At 48.2% G+C, this 16054-nt stretch overlaps 1 protein-coding gene across 1 annotated transcript in view; it reads right to left on the bottom strand.

Annotated features, from left to right (window-relative positions):
* The window catches only part of MAP4 (microtubule associated protein 4), a 135699-nt gene that overhangs the window by 77350 nt on the left and 42295 nt on the right, over positions 1-16054 (bottom strand). Inside the window, exon 3 of the mRNA XM_075706514.1 lies at positions 5084-5215. Within this exon, the coding sequence (XP_075562629.1) occupies positions 5084-5215 (132 nt within the window). The remainder of the gene's footprint in view (positions 1-5083; positions 5216-16054) is intronic.

Raw genomic sequence — 16054 nt, 5'->3', positions numbered from 1 at the left:
GCTAGAACTTCAATATGAACTGGAGTCAAAGGCAGCTAAGTGGTATGCCACAATTGATACTGCTAATGCGTTTTTCTCCATCCCTTTGGCAGCAGAGTGCAGACCCCAGTTTGCTTTTACCTGGAGGGGTGTTCAGTACAGCTGGAACCGACTGCCCCAGGGGTGGAAGCACAGCCCCACCATTTGCCATGGACTGATCCAGACAGCACTGGAACAGGGTGAAGCTCCAGAACATCTGCAGTACATTGATGACATCATTGTGTGGGGCAATACAGCAGAAGAAGTTTTTGAGAAGGGAAAGAAAATAGTCCAAATCCTTCTGAAGGCTGGTTTTGCCATAAAACAGAGTAAGGTCAAGGGGCCTGCACAGGAGATCCAGTTTTTAGGAATAAAATGGCAAGATGGACGTCGTCAGATCCCAATGGATGTGATCAACAAAATAACAGCTATGTCCCCACCAACTAGCAAAAAGGAAACACAAGCTTTCTTAGGCGTTGTGGGGTTTTGGAGAATGCATATTCCAAATTACAGCCAGATCGTAAGCCCTCTCTATCAAGTGACCCGGAAGAAGAACGAATTCAAATGGGGCCCTGAGCAACAACAAGCCTTTGAACAAATTAAACGGGAGATAGTTCATGCAGTAGCCCTTGGGCCAGTCCGGGCAGGGCAGGATATTAAAAATGTGCTCTACACCGCAGCCGGGGAGAATGGCCCTACCTGGAGCCTCTGGCAGAAAGCACCAGGGGAGACTCGAGGTCGACCCCTAGGGTTTTGGAGTCGGGGATACAGAGGATCCGAAGCCCGCTATTCTCCAACTGAGAAAGAGATACTGGCAGCATATGAAGGGGTTCGAGCTGCTTCAGAAGTGGTAGGTACTGAAGCCCAGCTCCTCCTGGCACCCCGACTGCCGGTGTTGGGCTGGATGTTCAAAGGGAGGGTCCCCTCTACTCATCATGCAACTGATGCTACATGGAGTAAGTGGGTTGCATTGATCACACAACGGGCTCGAATAGGAAACCCCAGTCGCCCAGGAATCTTGGAAGTGATCATGGACTGGCCAGAAGGAAAAAACCTTAGAATATCACCAGAGGAGGAGGTGACACGTGCTGAAGAGGCCCCACTGTATAATAAATTGCCAGAAAATGAAAAGCAATATGCCCTGTTCACTGATGGGTCCTGTCGTCTTGTGGGAAAGCATCGGAGGTGGAAAGCTGCTGTATGGAGTCCTATACGACAAGTCGCAGAAACTGCTGAAGGAGAAGGGGAGTCGAGTCAGTTTGCAGAGGTGAAAGCCATCCAGCTGGCTTTAGATATTGCTGAAAGAGAAAAGTGGCCAGTCCTTTATCTCTATACTGACTCATGGATGGTGGCAAATGGCCTGTGGGGGTGGCTGCAGCAATGGAAGCAGAGCAACTGGCAGCGCAGAGGCAAACCAATCCGGGCTGCCGCATTGTGGCAAGATATTGCTGCCCGGGTAGAGAACCTGGTTGTAAAAGTTCGTCACGTAGATGCTCATGTACCTAAGAGTCGGGCCACTGAAGAACATCAAAACAACCAGCAAGTAGATCAGGCTGCTAAGATTGAAGTGGCTCAGGTGGATTTGGACTGGCAACATAAGGGGGTGAATTATTTATAGCTTGGTGGGCCCATGACGCCTCAGGCCATCAAGGAAGGGATGCAACGTATAAATGGGCTCGTGATCGAGGGGTGGACTTAACTATGGACAGTATTGCACAGGTTATTCATGAGTGTGAAACATGCGCTGCAATCAAGCAAGCCAAGCAGTTCAAGCCCCTTGGGTATAGTGAACGATGGCTGAAATATAAATATGGGGAGGCCTGGCAGATTGATTACATCACGCTCCCACAGACCCGACAAGGCAAGCGCTATGTGCTCACCATGGTGGAAGCAACCACTGGATGGCTGGAAACATATCCCGTGCCCCATGCCACCGCCCGGAACACCATCCTGGGCCTTGAAAAGCAAGTCCTGTGGCGACATGGCACCCCAGAAAGAATTGAGTCAGACAACGGGACTCATTTCTGAAACAACCTCATAGACACCTGGGCCAAAGAGCACGGCATTGAGTGGGTGTATCACATCCCTTACCATGCACCAGCCTCTGGGAAGATTGAGCGATACAATGGATTGTTAAAGACTACCCTGAGAGCAATGGGTGGTGGGACGTTTAAACATTGGGATACGCATTTAGCAAAAGCCACCTGGTTAGTCAACACCAGGGGATCTGCCAATCGAGCTGGCCCTGCCCAATCAAAACTTTTACGTACTGTAGAAGGAGATAAAGTTCCTGTAGTGCACATAAAAAATATGCTGGGGAAGACAGTCTGGGTTACTTCCCCCTCTGGCAAAGGCAAACCCATTCGTGGGATTGCTTTTGCTCAAGGACCTGGGTGCACTTGGTGGGTGATGCGAAAGGATGGGGAAGCCCAATGTGTACCTCAAGGGAATTTGATTTTGGGTGAAAATAGCCAATGAACTGAATTGTATGATATTAATTGCTTTATAATACTGTATGTTATCTCTTAACTGTATGTTATCTCTTAACTGCATGTTAATATAATAATATAGTAGGTTAATATTAAGTATATAATACTATATATTATGATTGCTATATGCCGCATCAATGGTATTGCAGTAAGAATTGCCCAGCTTAATGAAAATGAACTTTGATGAAACCATGTTGGAATGAGAACTGACTTCAGCATGCAACAGTCCAACACTGCACACCACCTCTCCTGCTCTGAAAGACTGTGATGACAGATGGAACCCAAAGTCATGGGCTAAATGAACTCAATGGACATTTTAGAGGGATGGGCCATAGACGAAGGGAATGATATCTGTGTGTATATCAAGATAGGGAAAGCGGTGGTGATTAATTGGAACACATTGGAAAGGGGAGGGCCTGTGCATGACGTAGATGGTATAGAATAAGGGGTGGATACTGTCCTGGTTTCGGCTGGGATAGAGTTAATTTTCTTCCTAGCAGCAGGCATAGTGCTGTGTTTTGGATTTAGTAGGAGAAGAATGTTGATAACACGCTGATGGTTTAGTTGTTGCTGAGTACTGCTTATGCTAGTCAAGGACTTTTTCAGCTTCCCATGCTCTGCCAGGCGCACAAGAAACTGGGAGGGGGCACAGCCAGAATAGTTGATCCAAACTGACCAAAGGGCTATTCCATACCATATGACGTCATGCTCAGTATATAAACTGGGGGGGGTTGGCCAGGGAGCAGCGATCGCTGCTCGGGAACTGTCTGGGTATCGGTCGGCGGGTGGTGAGCAATTGCATTGTGCATCACTTGCTTCGTGTATCATTATTATTACTATCATTATTATACTGTTACTATTAGCATTACTATTTTACTTTATTTCAATTATTAAACTGTTCTTATCTCACCCCAGGAGTGTTTCTCACTCTTACTCCTCCGATTCTCTCCCCCGTCCCATCGGGGTAGGGGGAGTGAGCGAGCGGCTGCGTGGTGCTGAGTTGCTGGCTGGGGCTAAACCACGACAGAGACCTGTTACACCACTAACCAGAGAATTCTCTCCTTGGGAGGGAAATCATCCTACTGTTTTCCAAAGAGCGTGCAGAAAAATATTTAATAAACCCATAGACTTTTATGAGTCTGCTGTTCACATTTTTCTCCTTCTGCTGACAAGTCCTTAAAGTTTGCCTATCCTCTTTGATCCCTCTGCTCAGTTATGAGAATCGACTAACCTCTAAGCAGCACCTCTTGTCTACACAGTCCCAGGAAGAGCAGTAAGCAGGAATACTTTCATACTGAAGCATACGTGGTACCTTAGGCATGTACAGGTCTCCAAGATACTCTAAGGACATGAAACCTATGGAAATGTGGTTTCATGCAATAGATAACCCACAGATTCACATTATTCAGGCCAAAAGAATACTGGGTGATGGGCTAGGTATATGAATTGCTCCTAATCAACAAGTTTGTCATCTGGCTGTTGAGCATTAACTACATCAACATCCCATTCTTTCATCTAACAAAGCAATGGGGGGGAAAAACCCAACAACTCTGTTTTAGAAACTAGTGGCTCTTTCGTTCCAGTTGTGCCACGAATCATTTCTTACCCTTGTAACAATATGTAATTTCTTCACAGAGTCTTAGTCAATATGAGATTCAGATAGCAAGAAAATAATTTAGTAAGCAGGTCTCAATTAAAAGTTTCATCCTGTTTCAGCCAGTATCTCTCCCAGGTTTACTGCCTGTTACAATCTGAGCAGCACATACATTTCTCATACCCTCCAAGAGCTAGCAAGTGATTTCCCCATAAGCTTTCTCAAAAATGAGAGGAGATTGGGTGAAAGTTGTTGGGTGTAAGCATATCTTTTTGCAGGGGCAAGTTACACAAAGTTCATCTAATTTTCAAGAGAGTCAGCAGCGACACAGGCTGCCTCTGGAACAGACCGACCTGCATTGCAGACACAGCGACGTGACAGCTGGAACCGGCATTTCCGAGAGCCAGGGAAGACTGGCTTTCAGCCGTCAACAACTTTAGAATCATAGAATCATAGAATCGTTTAGGTTGGAAAAGACCTTTAAGATCATCCAGTCCAACCATTAACCTACACTACCAAGTCTACTCTAAGCCGATCAAGGGTAGACTAGAATAAACCATGTCCCGAAATGCCACATCTACCCGTTTTTTGAACGCAAACCTTTGGCGAGGTCTGCGCTGCAAGCCACAGTACTCGAGAGTGGTTAAGCTGTGGAAGTCAACCAAAAACTGCTATCGCCGTGTGAGCCAAGTCAGGGGGAAATCTGCTCACCCACACGCTGTGTGCTCCAGCACGCCGGGCTAGCAACTCCATTTCTAAGAACTATGCTCTAGGGCAAGTTAGGGGCTCGATGTGCTACGGTAACTCTCCTGCCAAGATGTTACACATTTTACGAAAACAGAGCAACACATCCTAAAGAACGCAGGCGTGCGTACAAGGCAAGAGAACAAAACCACCCTTCGGGGTGGAGGCTAGGACTCTATCATGTTACACAACTGATAAAATAACCGATGCTACAGTTTTAAGAGTAATACAGTCATACCAGCCATCTCCATGGGTTTGAACATGGGCTGTGACTCAAAGCACAGGTCTCTGTCGTCCATCGTCCAGGAGTCATTGCGGTCGAGAAATTCTTTGTAAGACAGCTTTTCATCCATGATTTCTCCTGGGAATACTGAAATTAGAGAAGAAAACGACAGAGTCAAAAGTGAAACATTAAGCTAAAATAGATTATTGCATGATATGACATTCAGAGACGAACAGGTAACATGAACTGTTAGCCAAACCAGAGACCATGAATATTCATTTTTTACTGCTTTGATCCAACTCTTCCAATATAAGAAACAGAATAATGGGAATTTCTGCATCATGATACGCATGTAAGATCAAGAATGGACTCGCACTCCAGAGTGCTGTCCTGTTTTCAAATGTTGGACAATTCATGTTAGCTCCTCACACTCATCTTTAAGGAGATTTTTCATTAACATACGAGCTGGAACAACCCTGAGACCCTGAACTTGTGAGGCTGAGCAAAGCTTTCAAGTCTGTCAATACAGAAATGCTGAACACAACCTGCTCATCAGGCCACAGCGGAGAGGAGGGGAAACCAGCCCCTTCCTCTCCTGCCCAGGCATCGCCTCTTTGCGCCAAATCTGACCGTATTTACAAAAATGTTAGTACCACCACAGACACACAGTACCACCCATAGGATGGTTTTGCTCTGTTTTACTAGGAAGACAAACTCCAAATCATTTAAGTGAATAACTTTTCCCTGAATACCTCCAAGGCCTTTATTTGTATATCTTTATACTTCACACCTAAGCCTAATCTTCCCCCAGTTTACAGTAAAGACAGTTCTCTGAACACATCAACACATCGAAGCCTGATGGACTTTAGCAAAGCTTTTGACACCGGCTCCCACAAATTCTCCTTGGGAAGCTGGCAGCTCATGGCTTGGCCGGGCGTAGTCTTCGCTGGGTAAAAAACTGGTTGGGTGGCCGAGCCCAGAGAGTTGTGGTGAATGGAGTTAAGTCCAGTTGGTGGCCGGTCATGAGTGGTGTTCCCCAGGGCTCTGTTTTGGGGCCAGCCTTGTTTAATATCTTTACTGATGATCTGGATGAGGGGACTGAGTGCACCCTCAGTAAGTGTGCAGATGGCACCAAACTGGGTGGGAGTGTCGATCTGCTGGAGGGTGGGATGGCCAAGCAGAGGGACCTGGCCAGGCTGGGCCGATGGGCCGAGGCCAGCCGTGTGAGGTTCAACAAGGGCAAGTGCCGGGTCCTGCACTTCAGTCACAACAACCCCATGCAGCGCTGCAGGCTGGGGGAAGAGTGGCTGGAAGCTGCCTGGCCGAAAAGGACCTGGGGGTGTTGGTCGACAGCAGCTGAACATGAGCCAGCAGTGTGCCCAGGTGGCCAAGGCGGCCAACAGCATCCTGGCTTGTGTCAAGGATAGTGTGGCCAGCAGGAGCAGGGCAGGGATCGTCCCCCTGTGCTCAGCACTGGTGAGGCCGCACCTGGAATGCTGTGTCCAGTTTTGGGCCCCTCGGCACAAGGAGGACATTGGGGTGCTGGAGCGTGTCCAGAGAAGGGCAGCGGAGCTGGGGCAGGGTGTGGAGCACAGGGCTGGTGGGGAGCGGCTGAGGGAGCTGGGGGTGTTCAGCCTGGAGAAGAGGAGGCTGAGGGGAGACCTGATCGCTCTGCAGCTCCTGGCAGGAGGGGGCAGGGAGGGGGGTCGGGCTCTTCTCCCAAGGAACCAGCGATGGGACGAGAGGAAATGGGCTCAAGCTGCGCCAGGGGAGGTTTAGGTTGGATATTAGGAAAAATTTCTTTATGGAAAGGGTGGTCAAGCACTGGACCAGGCTGCCCAGAGAGGTGGTGGAGTCCCCATCCCTGGAGGGGTTCAAAAAACGGGCAGAGGTGGCACTTGGGGACATGGTTTAGTCTGGTCTACCCTTGATTGGTTTAGTGTGGACTTGGCAGTGTAGGTGAATGGTTGGACTGGATGATCTTAAAGGTCTTTTCCAACCTGAACGATTCTATGACTCTATATCTGACCAAGGAAAATGTTAATCTTGCTTTGCCAGCCTGTGTTAAACACAACTGCGCTGAGACTAACAGCCTTCAGCAATTCGAGATGTCAGAGTCAAGTATTTTACTCCTGAAGCCTTGGTGGGTACCTTTCACAGCCTACAAATGCCCCACAGGAAAAAAGGATGGAAACAAAGAAGTTAGACTACAAAAAACTATTTCAGTAAGGTTTGTCACGAGGAGTATTAAAAATACGCAGATCAGCCTTTTCCTGAAGTCCTTACAAGCAGTTGGAAGATGTTTAGAAAACCAAAGCAAGAAAGCTCAGCTGTGAACTGAGCAGCACCAAGACACGCCGTGGGCTCTCCTCTTCCTCACCTTCTGTGCCTGTTTGGGTTTTTTTCCCCCCTTTAATAACATCTCCCCTCTGCTCCAGCCTATTCACTTCTCCCACTGCAGCACCCCGGGATGAACCAGCGGACAAGCAAGAGCCGGCAGCATCCCCGCGCCGTGCCACGACACGCAGGTGTATGAAGCGCTGACAGCAGCCCCAGCCGCACCAACATGGTCACGAACGAGAGGATTTTGCCTCTGTCCTGGGAAGCTGGGATTTAGAGGCCCCCGAGAGTGCTGCAGGCCTCTCGGGGAGGGTGGTCCAGCCCTACATACTGGGGGGAAGCTTTGGACACGGAGGGAACCGCACGTGCGTCTCCGCCGATCCCTGTCTGTAACACTTCAACTTCCAATCGCTCACCAGAGAAACAGAAGCAGGAGCTAGTGGTAATGGGATGGGAAACAGCACTGAGGCAGAAATGAAATTCTCCTTGTAAACAAGAGATGCGTTAATACGTACAGCATATGAAAGCTAGCTATAAATGAGCTAACGCCTGCGACATTTGATTTACATGTAAAATTAACACACAAAAAACATCCTGAACTTCCATTGTGTCAAAGCTGGCTACTCTACTGGAGCTCCCTTGGAGTCTCCTCAGCTGTTACTGTAAAAAGCCCGGTCCTTTCAGCTTTCAAAGACATTTCCAGATCCTGTAGTTGTACAAAAGAAACAAAACCATATATCCTAGAGTTTTCAAATAAGACAAATGCAATGGAAAGGCTCAAAACACTCTGCTGAGTCACATTGTGTCACTGAAGCCTCAGCTGGGTTGTAAAACAAATACCCAGGCTCACAACTTTTCAGGCAAATTTTCATCTTAAGGAGACATGAATTTGTCAGCTCTTCTATCAACAACATTAGACTTTCAAACGCATTTCCAGTTTCTTCTGGAAAGAAACACAAAAAATTTACACAAACTCCTTCTCTCAGCCCCTAATGCAATAGTCTACGCTCTCTTGCCAATACAGCTCTTTATGCTTTTAATATTTTTACCTTCACTTAGGCTAACAATACTACTTGCAAAACTTTCCTTGCTCAGGAAAGGAAATTGATAGTCTGCCTCAAAAGATATCCCTGAAGACGACCCTTAATTCAGTGCAAAAGTGCAGTTAATAAAAGCAAACCCAAGGTTAACGCACAGGAGGAACAGAAAGGAAGAAATAATTAAAACCACGACGCTGGTACATAAAAGCAACAACCGCTGCCTCTTCCAGGAGGCTGAGGTAGCAGGCAGCCGCAAACAGAGAATTCGTAGCAAGGTGGAACAAAGATTCACAGAAAGGTTGTAATGATTCTAATAAAAAAGTGATTGAGAAAGAGTGAGATGAAAGAGGGCTTTTGTGGGGTTGGTTGGTTGGTTGGTTGACATCACAAAATAATGAAACGTCACCAGTACAAATCAATCAGTGGTTACAGCAATGCGATGAGAGATTTTGTTTTTACAAGAACAGGAGGCGACTGAATGGAGTTAGAAACACGTCCAAATCTCAGATTAGCACATAAATACTACTTCTCATAATTCAACTCTGGAGCTCAATGCCATACAGCGTCCCCGGGGTCTAAAACTTTGCAAGGTCAGAGGCGTACGACGGTCTGCATGTTCCTATTTTGAGTCATTAACAGCAATACACTTTAGCTGGGACTTCACACAGATAATCCCCAGGAAAAGCAGAAGAATTAATGAGCTTTAACTCCCTTTGAGGCGTTACGCGAACTGCGGCGCAGCAGATAGGACAGGGGACGAGGCGAGCGCTTCTCTACCTAAATTCAGAGGGAGGCGGCGATGGCGGCACCGGGTTTCAATCCACAGCAGCTCAGTTCCCTCGGCGAGAGGCGGGACGCGGGCTCTCGGACGCGGGCTCTCGGACGCGGGCTCTCAGACGCGGGCTCTCGGACGCGGGCGCTCGGACGCGGGCTCTCGGAGCCCAGCGGCTCTCCCTGCACGGCCACCGGCTCGTGCTCCTGCTCCGTCCCCAGCCCTGGGCAAGCGGAGACGCTTCCATCTCCCCAGCTGACCTGAACGGGGACGCCCCGGGTGTGCTCCGCTTCCACGGGCGCTGAGCAACGTTGCACCAGACGGGCCACGCTGCGGATGCAGCGAGCAAAAAGGAACCGGATCTCCAAAGGGCAACGAGACAGACTATTCACGAGACCTCTCGTGGCACCAGCGTTTGAACTTGGGAGTCCCACAAGGAACAAGCGAAGCAGTAACGCGCTGGCAACACGCTTTTGTCCCCGCTGAAATTCAAAAGACAGAACGCTGCCTACCAGCCGTAGGTTGGGTACGGACACACCGCAACACGGGCACCAACTACAGGAAGCGATGTTACGCTTGAACAGAAGCTCGCGATTGTAGAAGAGTTCCTATTCAGATTCTGACGCAACTAAATAGAAATAAAATGCATTTAATTTGTACCCTTATACGCACTCGGAGGGGCAGAGAATGGGAATTCAAAGTGTAATTGTAGTAAACACAAAATCTTCTACTACTTCACTTCTGCGTAAACACCACCAAAAGAAAGCACTGAAGAGCTGCTTTTGAATAAATTCAATTTCTGACCATCGGTGGAGTTACTCCTACCTCTCGTGCTACAACCCCACAGATGCTACAAGCATCCTAAAGCAACGCTGGTTTGGCAAGCGGGTGCTGCTTTTCTGCCAGCGGCTTTTAGCCATTATTCTGCTAAATGCCTACATTTGACACGGCCGGCACGGCAGAGAGGACGGAGAAGCCTCCCAGGCGCAGCTTTACGGCAAGGTGTAGCTCTGCGCGAGCAGCCGGCAGGAGAGGCGACGCGTGAAGGCAACACCCGGTGAAGGCAACACCCGCCGCGCGTTCAGCGGGAAGATCAGCCCAGGCAACGCCGGCCCACCGCCAAGTCCGAGGGGAGCCTAGAGGCTGACAATTTAAGCAGGAAACGTGTTCTTGAGGGAGACAACGATCATTCCGAGCTGCAAAGTACTTTGAAGATAAAGTGTCGCTACATGTGTCAAGAGATGTTATTATTTACGACTCTTTGTGGTGCAGAACAGCAAGGGATTTAATTACATTCCACTGTAAATTCCTCTGGACAGGAACCTGTCATTCATTTGTCCGTAAAACTCCATTTAAAGCAAAAAAAACACAAAACCCAGGAGACTAAGTGTCCTTGTCAGCGTGAGGAAGAGGCCTGGGAGCAGTTAAGAAAATTTGACATGAACTTTCTTAAAAATGCCTTCAACCGATTTTTAGATTGGACCCACGCTAATCTGATCAACTGTAGAGCACAGCGATTGAACTCCAAAATGTTTTAACTAAATCTGTTAGAGCACAAATACACACTGGCATATTGCTATTATTCACGGATCTCACAGCGGAAGAACATAAAATTAGGATCACAACAGGTAAACCGGAAGCAAAACCTCCACTTTTTAATTTTTTTTTTTATTTATTAAGTAGACAGGTTGCATTCCTGCCTTTAAATAAAGAGGAGGAACCTCCCTCAACCGCACGCCTTGCTGGAAAAGGAAAGGGCAGGACAGTAAGGCAGCAGCCAAAAAGAAGTATAGAGGGAAACATTTACACAAGAGCGCAGCTGAAATCAAACTCCTGTAACAGTTCAACAGAACTGTATCGGTGTTTGCAAACTCTTAGTTCTAGCAAAAACCCCAAAAGCCAGGCGAGAGATGATTCAGAGGCAGTTGTGAATCACCTCTGCCAAATCATTAGAAATGGAAACCCACGACTTGCATATTTTTCATACAACGTTTTCCTAACGGATGCCAATTAAAAAGCCCCAGACAAACCCAGCGCTGCTTTCCAGAGGCGCAGAGGGAAGAGGCAATCCCGTGAGCTGCTCGAGGCAGCCACGAGGCCAGCAGCCGGGTCAGGAGCCGGCACAGGGCTCCCAGACCAGAGCCGCCGGCCGCTCGCCCTGCCGGCGCCGCGCCTCTGCCGCAGCTCCTCTTCGCCGCGCGAGCGCCGGTGCCAGCGCGGGCGGAGGGCAGGGACTGCTGCATCAAAATGAGCGCCGGCAAAAACTCCCGTGCTATTCCCAAAGTGGGGGTTGGACATTACTTGCCATACAGCTGTAACGCGGACGCTTCCAGCTCACCTGTCGTCCCCACCCCGTCCCAATACTCGGTCCCTCATTCGAGCAAGCTTCGTGGAACATGAGGAATGTGGTCTCAGAAACCAAGGGCTGCAGAAAAGAGGATTTCTCGGTTCTGCAGACCCTCCCGAGACACACAGTCTGCGTGTGATCTACAAATAAGAGACATAAAAGCCAACAAAACCGACTAAGCAAACTCTTAGGATGATCAATCCTGAAAGTGCCTATTAATACGTATTAGCAGCCGATAATGTACTCGACGCAAAATGTAAATTTGACAGATCCCACAAACCTGTAAAGTAATTTTAGCAAGTATTAAGGCTTGCCGATAGTTGGAAATCCGGTTACAAGTGTTAATATAAACCAATGAAGGATTACAGCTTACAAAGTCTTGCTTAAAAAAGAAAAACCAAAACAAAAAAACGTTAACGACATACTTACAAAGCAAACTTGCTTGTGAAAGTAAAAATATGGGTCCCATGCAAGGAGCACCTTCCCCGAACTGATCCCACGGCAGGTTCCGGAGAAAGAGCGCAAAACATTTAGTAGGGCTGCTGGCAGCGTTGATTTGTTTGTTTTATCGTTTGCTCTGCAAAGATCAGCATGGTCACATAAGCCAATCCAGAAGCTAATCCATATAAAACAGCACTTCTGGCAACCTCCAACACGGACGCTCCCAACACGGGCAGCCTGCTGTGCTCAGACGTCCAGGAAAAAAAAGAAAAGGAAAAGAAGAACCTATACCCGCTAACATGCAGGACAGCACACAGTGAGCTTCCAGCACGGAGCACTCCTAGCAGAGGATTGCCATGATAAAGCCTCTTGGCTGCAGGAGATGCTAATCTGGACAGGTCACTGACCAGATCTCTAGCTGGAGGGTAAGGAGCTGCAAAATTAATGAGTCTGCAGCCAGGAGATGTCCCTGCCAGCACCAAGCCGAGCAAACAGAGAGAAGCTTAAGAGCTTCATTCCTATGCTGATCTTAAAGCTAATTTGCCCAGGTTGCTGCATCAGTTCCGCACCTCAAATGGATGCCAAGTTCGCCGTGCTGAAATCGCCACCAAAGACCGGCAGCTTTGCCAGTCAGCAGAGCCAGCCGTGCCCTGCAGTAAATTCTCGGGAATCTCAAAGGAAACGAAAGCCCACCCCACCTCTGCGGGGTATGGGGTGCTGCTGCCTTTAAGAAGGAACTTTAAGAAGCATTGTTAGAGGGCAAGGGTTCAGTAACATGCAAATTTTTATATTCTACGTGAGATTTTGAGCTGGTTTGGTAGCACTTGGTTCCCGTGTGAGGCTCCTTGCAGGCTGCTGCGGGCAGTTACTAACACGAGCGACTTCCGATTCCCAGGATACAGATTCATGAGATATCTGTCTGCATGTCCTCTCTCTTTTTTTTTAATGTGCACAGATAGAGGTACGACCTTCAATATATAACCATTATATAGGGTGGGATGACATGTGGAATCATAGAATCGTGGAATCATAGAATCATGGAATCGTTTAGGTTGGCAAAGCCCTTTAAGATCATCCAGTCCAACCATTAACCCACACTGCCAAGTCCACACTAAACCAATCAAGGGTAGACCAGACTGAACCATGGCCCCAAGTGCCACCTCTGCCCATTTTTTGAACCCCTCCAGGGATGGGGACACCCCCACCTCTCTGGGCAGCCTGGTCCAATGCCTGACCACCCTTTCCATAAAGAAATTTCTCCCAATATCCAATCTAAACCTCCCCTGGCGCAGCTTGAGCCCATTTCCTCTCACCTGTCGCTGTTCCTTGGGAGAAGAGCCCGACCCCCCTCCCTGCCCCCTCCTGCCAGGAGCTGCAGAGCGATCAGGTCTCCCCTCAGCCTCCTCTTCTCCAGGCTGAACACCCCCAGCTCCCTCAGCCGCTCCCCACCAGCCCTGTGCTCCAGACCCTGCCCCAGCTCCGCTGCCCTTCTCTGGACACGCTCCAGCACCCCAATGTCCTTCTTGTGCTGAGGGGCCCAAAACTGGACACAGCATTCCAGGTGCGGCCTCCCCAGTGCCGAGCACAGGGGGACGATCCCTGCCCTGCTCCTGCTGGCCACGCTATTCCTGACACAAGCCAGGATGCTGTTGGCCGCCTTGGCCACCTGGGCACAGGGCTGGCTCATGTTCAGCTGCTGTCGGCCAACACCCCCAGGTCCTTTTCGGCCAGGCAGCCAGAACATCAGGTAAAAGCCCCTACAGGCAGCCAAGACGTCCCGGGTTCTCCTCCTTCCCTCACTCCGGACACCGATGCGTTACTGCGGGTAAGGGATACAGAATTCCCACCTTAGAGGTTACGCAGTGCCTCTTCGAAGATGCTCAGCGCTCCCCTTGCGCGTGCTGGCTTCAGAGTAAAGGGAAAGTACCTCGCAGGAACACCTTCTCAATATTTTACTGTCATCGGTTTCGTTATTTTGTAAAATAGAATATTGTTGAGTTCAGTTCAGAGTGAAGGTCTTAATCACTGTACATGAGTGTCACAGGCAAGCGCCACCAATACCCAAAATCTACGGGATAAACAGACAGACAACTACACGGAAAAGAATGTTGAGCAGCTTACCAAAGGAAGCTCGTACATTTTTATCCAAGAGGGTAAGAGCTCAAGATTAAACTAAGTTTTTGCATTTAATAAACATATAAAGCACAAAGCTGGCAGCCTTGATGGAGAAGAATTTATCCAGACCAGAGCCAAACTGGTTACCTTCTGCCCAGTGACTTTCCTCTTGTCAAACTGAACTACAGGTGGCTCCATTTAAACTTCTTTTTTTTTTTTTTAAATAAAAATCGGAGGGAAGTTGAAGACTGGACAGGTTGCCCAGCGAGGCTGTGGAGTCTCCATCCTTGGAGGCGACGCCAACCCAGCTGGACAGAGCCCGAGCAGCCTCCTCTGAGCGGGGGGGGTGGGCTGCGGACATCAGAGGCCCCCTCCAGCCTCCCAAACCTTTGCAGGCACTTCAGGTGCTGCTTTTGGAGCAAAAGACTTCTGCCCTTGCAGAAGATAAAGGCTTAACTACCAGGAGCTAGTGCTGCAACCAAATCTGGCTGAGATTACTCTAAATACTTGAATTTGCTGCAATGAGAAGCAAGTTAAAATCCACCATTGAGTTAGATGGGAAAAAGAAGATCAGGAATATAGTACAGGTCCTCAAGAAACCGCAGGGCATTTCAGACGGTGCTGACAATTCAAGAAACATTTTATTGCTTTCCTTGTGAAATTCCATGCTGTTATATAATCCGGAATGCTAAAAAAGCTCAGTGCGTATGACTGTCAGAACCAGTATCTCCTAACTTAAAAGACGCAAAGTCAGTAACTTTAAAGTTCAACACAAGGTTCACATTTTGCCTTTTTTAAAAAAGAAAGAAAGAATCCGCAAGGAAAAAAAAAGATGGAATTGTTAGAGTTTATTGTATAGCTTTTTTTCCTTACTTATTCTTCCTAAAGAGACATTTCTTCAGCGGTGATTGCTTCATGATAAATTGAAAGCAAGAACCAGAGATGCACAGAAAGCACACCTCCCACCCCCAGCTCTAATTGCTCTACAAGCAATGTTTGTTCTCAGGCTCCTGCTTCCCGCTGGGAATATCAGATGCTCAGGAAGTGAATAATTCGTTATCACATCTCAGATGTTACTGGCGAAGTCTCACAGATCGCTGACAACGCTCCGGACTGCAACGCAGGACCGCTTCCACCAGACGCCTCTTTGGATTCCTCCCATCTAGAACCACGCTCAACAGACTCTACATTTTTTAATAACGAAGGCACTTGAAGTCCTAAAAAGGCTCTCTAAAGACTTATTTCCGCAGTGTTGTCACAGGCACACATAAACAAAATAGCTCTACTTGGGAGACTACTTCTGCCATGAAGGTTGCTCTGAGCAGGCATCTGTTCGGTGAATTCAGGGAACGACACTTGTGTTTTCTGCAGAACATGAGGATTACAGGAAAATCGCTTATGTTACCATGCGTTTTAAAACCAGACACTTGAGGCATGGTTGAATATTTTTACTTTTTGCTATTCTTGGGCTTTTTGTTTCTTTTTTCCTAACTGATATTTTGGAGAGTGATACAACTAAGAGAGTTTTACTGTTTCACTTGGGGTTCCTTCCTAAAGCTGAGGGCCTTCTGCATATCCTTGGTAGCAAATATTTCAATCCAAAGGCACGCAAAAAACCTACAAACCTGTTCAACAGGCCCAACGCAAGGTGCAGACAATATAAAAGAACATCCGTACGTACAGAAACCCCAAAGCAATAACGCCAAGACTGAGTCAGCTAAATCACGCCCCCATTCCCTGGCCTTGGATCCAGCCTCGTAACTGAGGAGAGGAACGCACAAGAAGCTACCTGAACACCTTGAGCAGGCAGCCTTGCCTAAAATTTATGAAGTCGAAATAAGCAAAATTCTAAGGCAAAAGACTCGCAGCGTGGGAACCGCCGGCTCCTTACGGTGGGCATGTGAGGCCTGTCCAAAACCCAGTTTGCTGGC

Source organism: Pelecanus crispus, chromosome 2, assembly GCF_030463565.1.
Source record: "Pelecanus crispus isolate bPelCri1 chromosome 2, bPelCri1.pri, whole genome shotgun sequence".
In the NCBI taxonomy this organism is placed as follows: domain Eukaryota; kingdom Metazoa; phylum Chordata; class Aves; order Pelecaniformes; family Pelecanidae; genus Pelecanus; species Pelecanus crispus.
The sequence above is the reverse complement of the archived record's forward strand: the minus strand, read 5'-3'. Positions and strand labels throughout refer to the sequence as shown.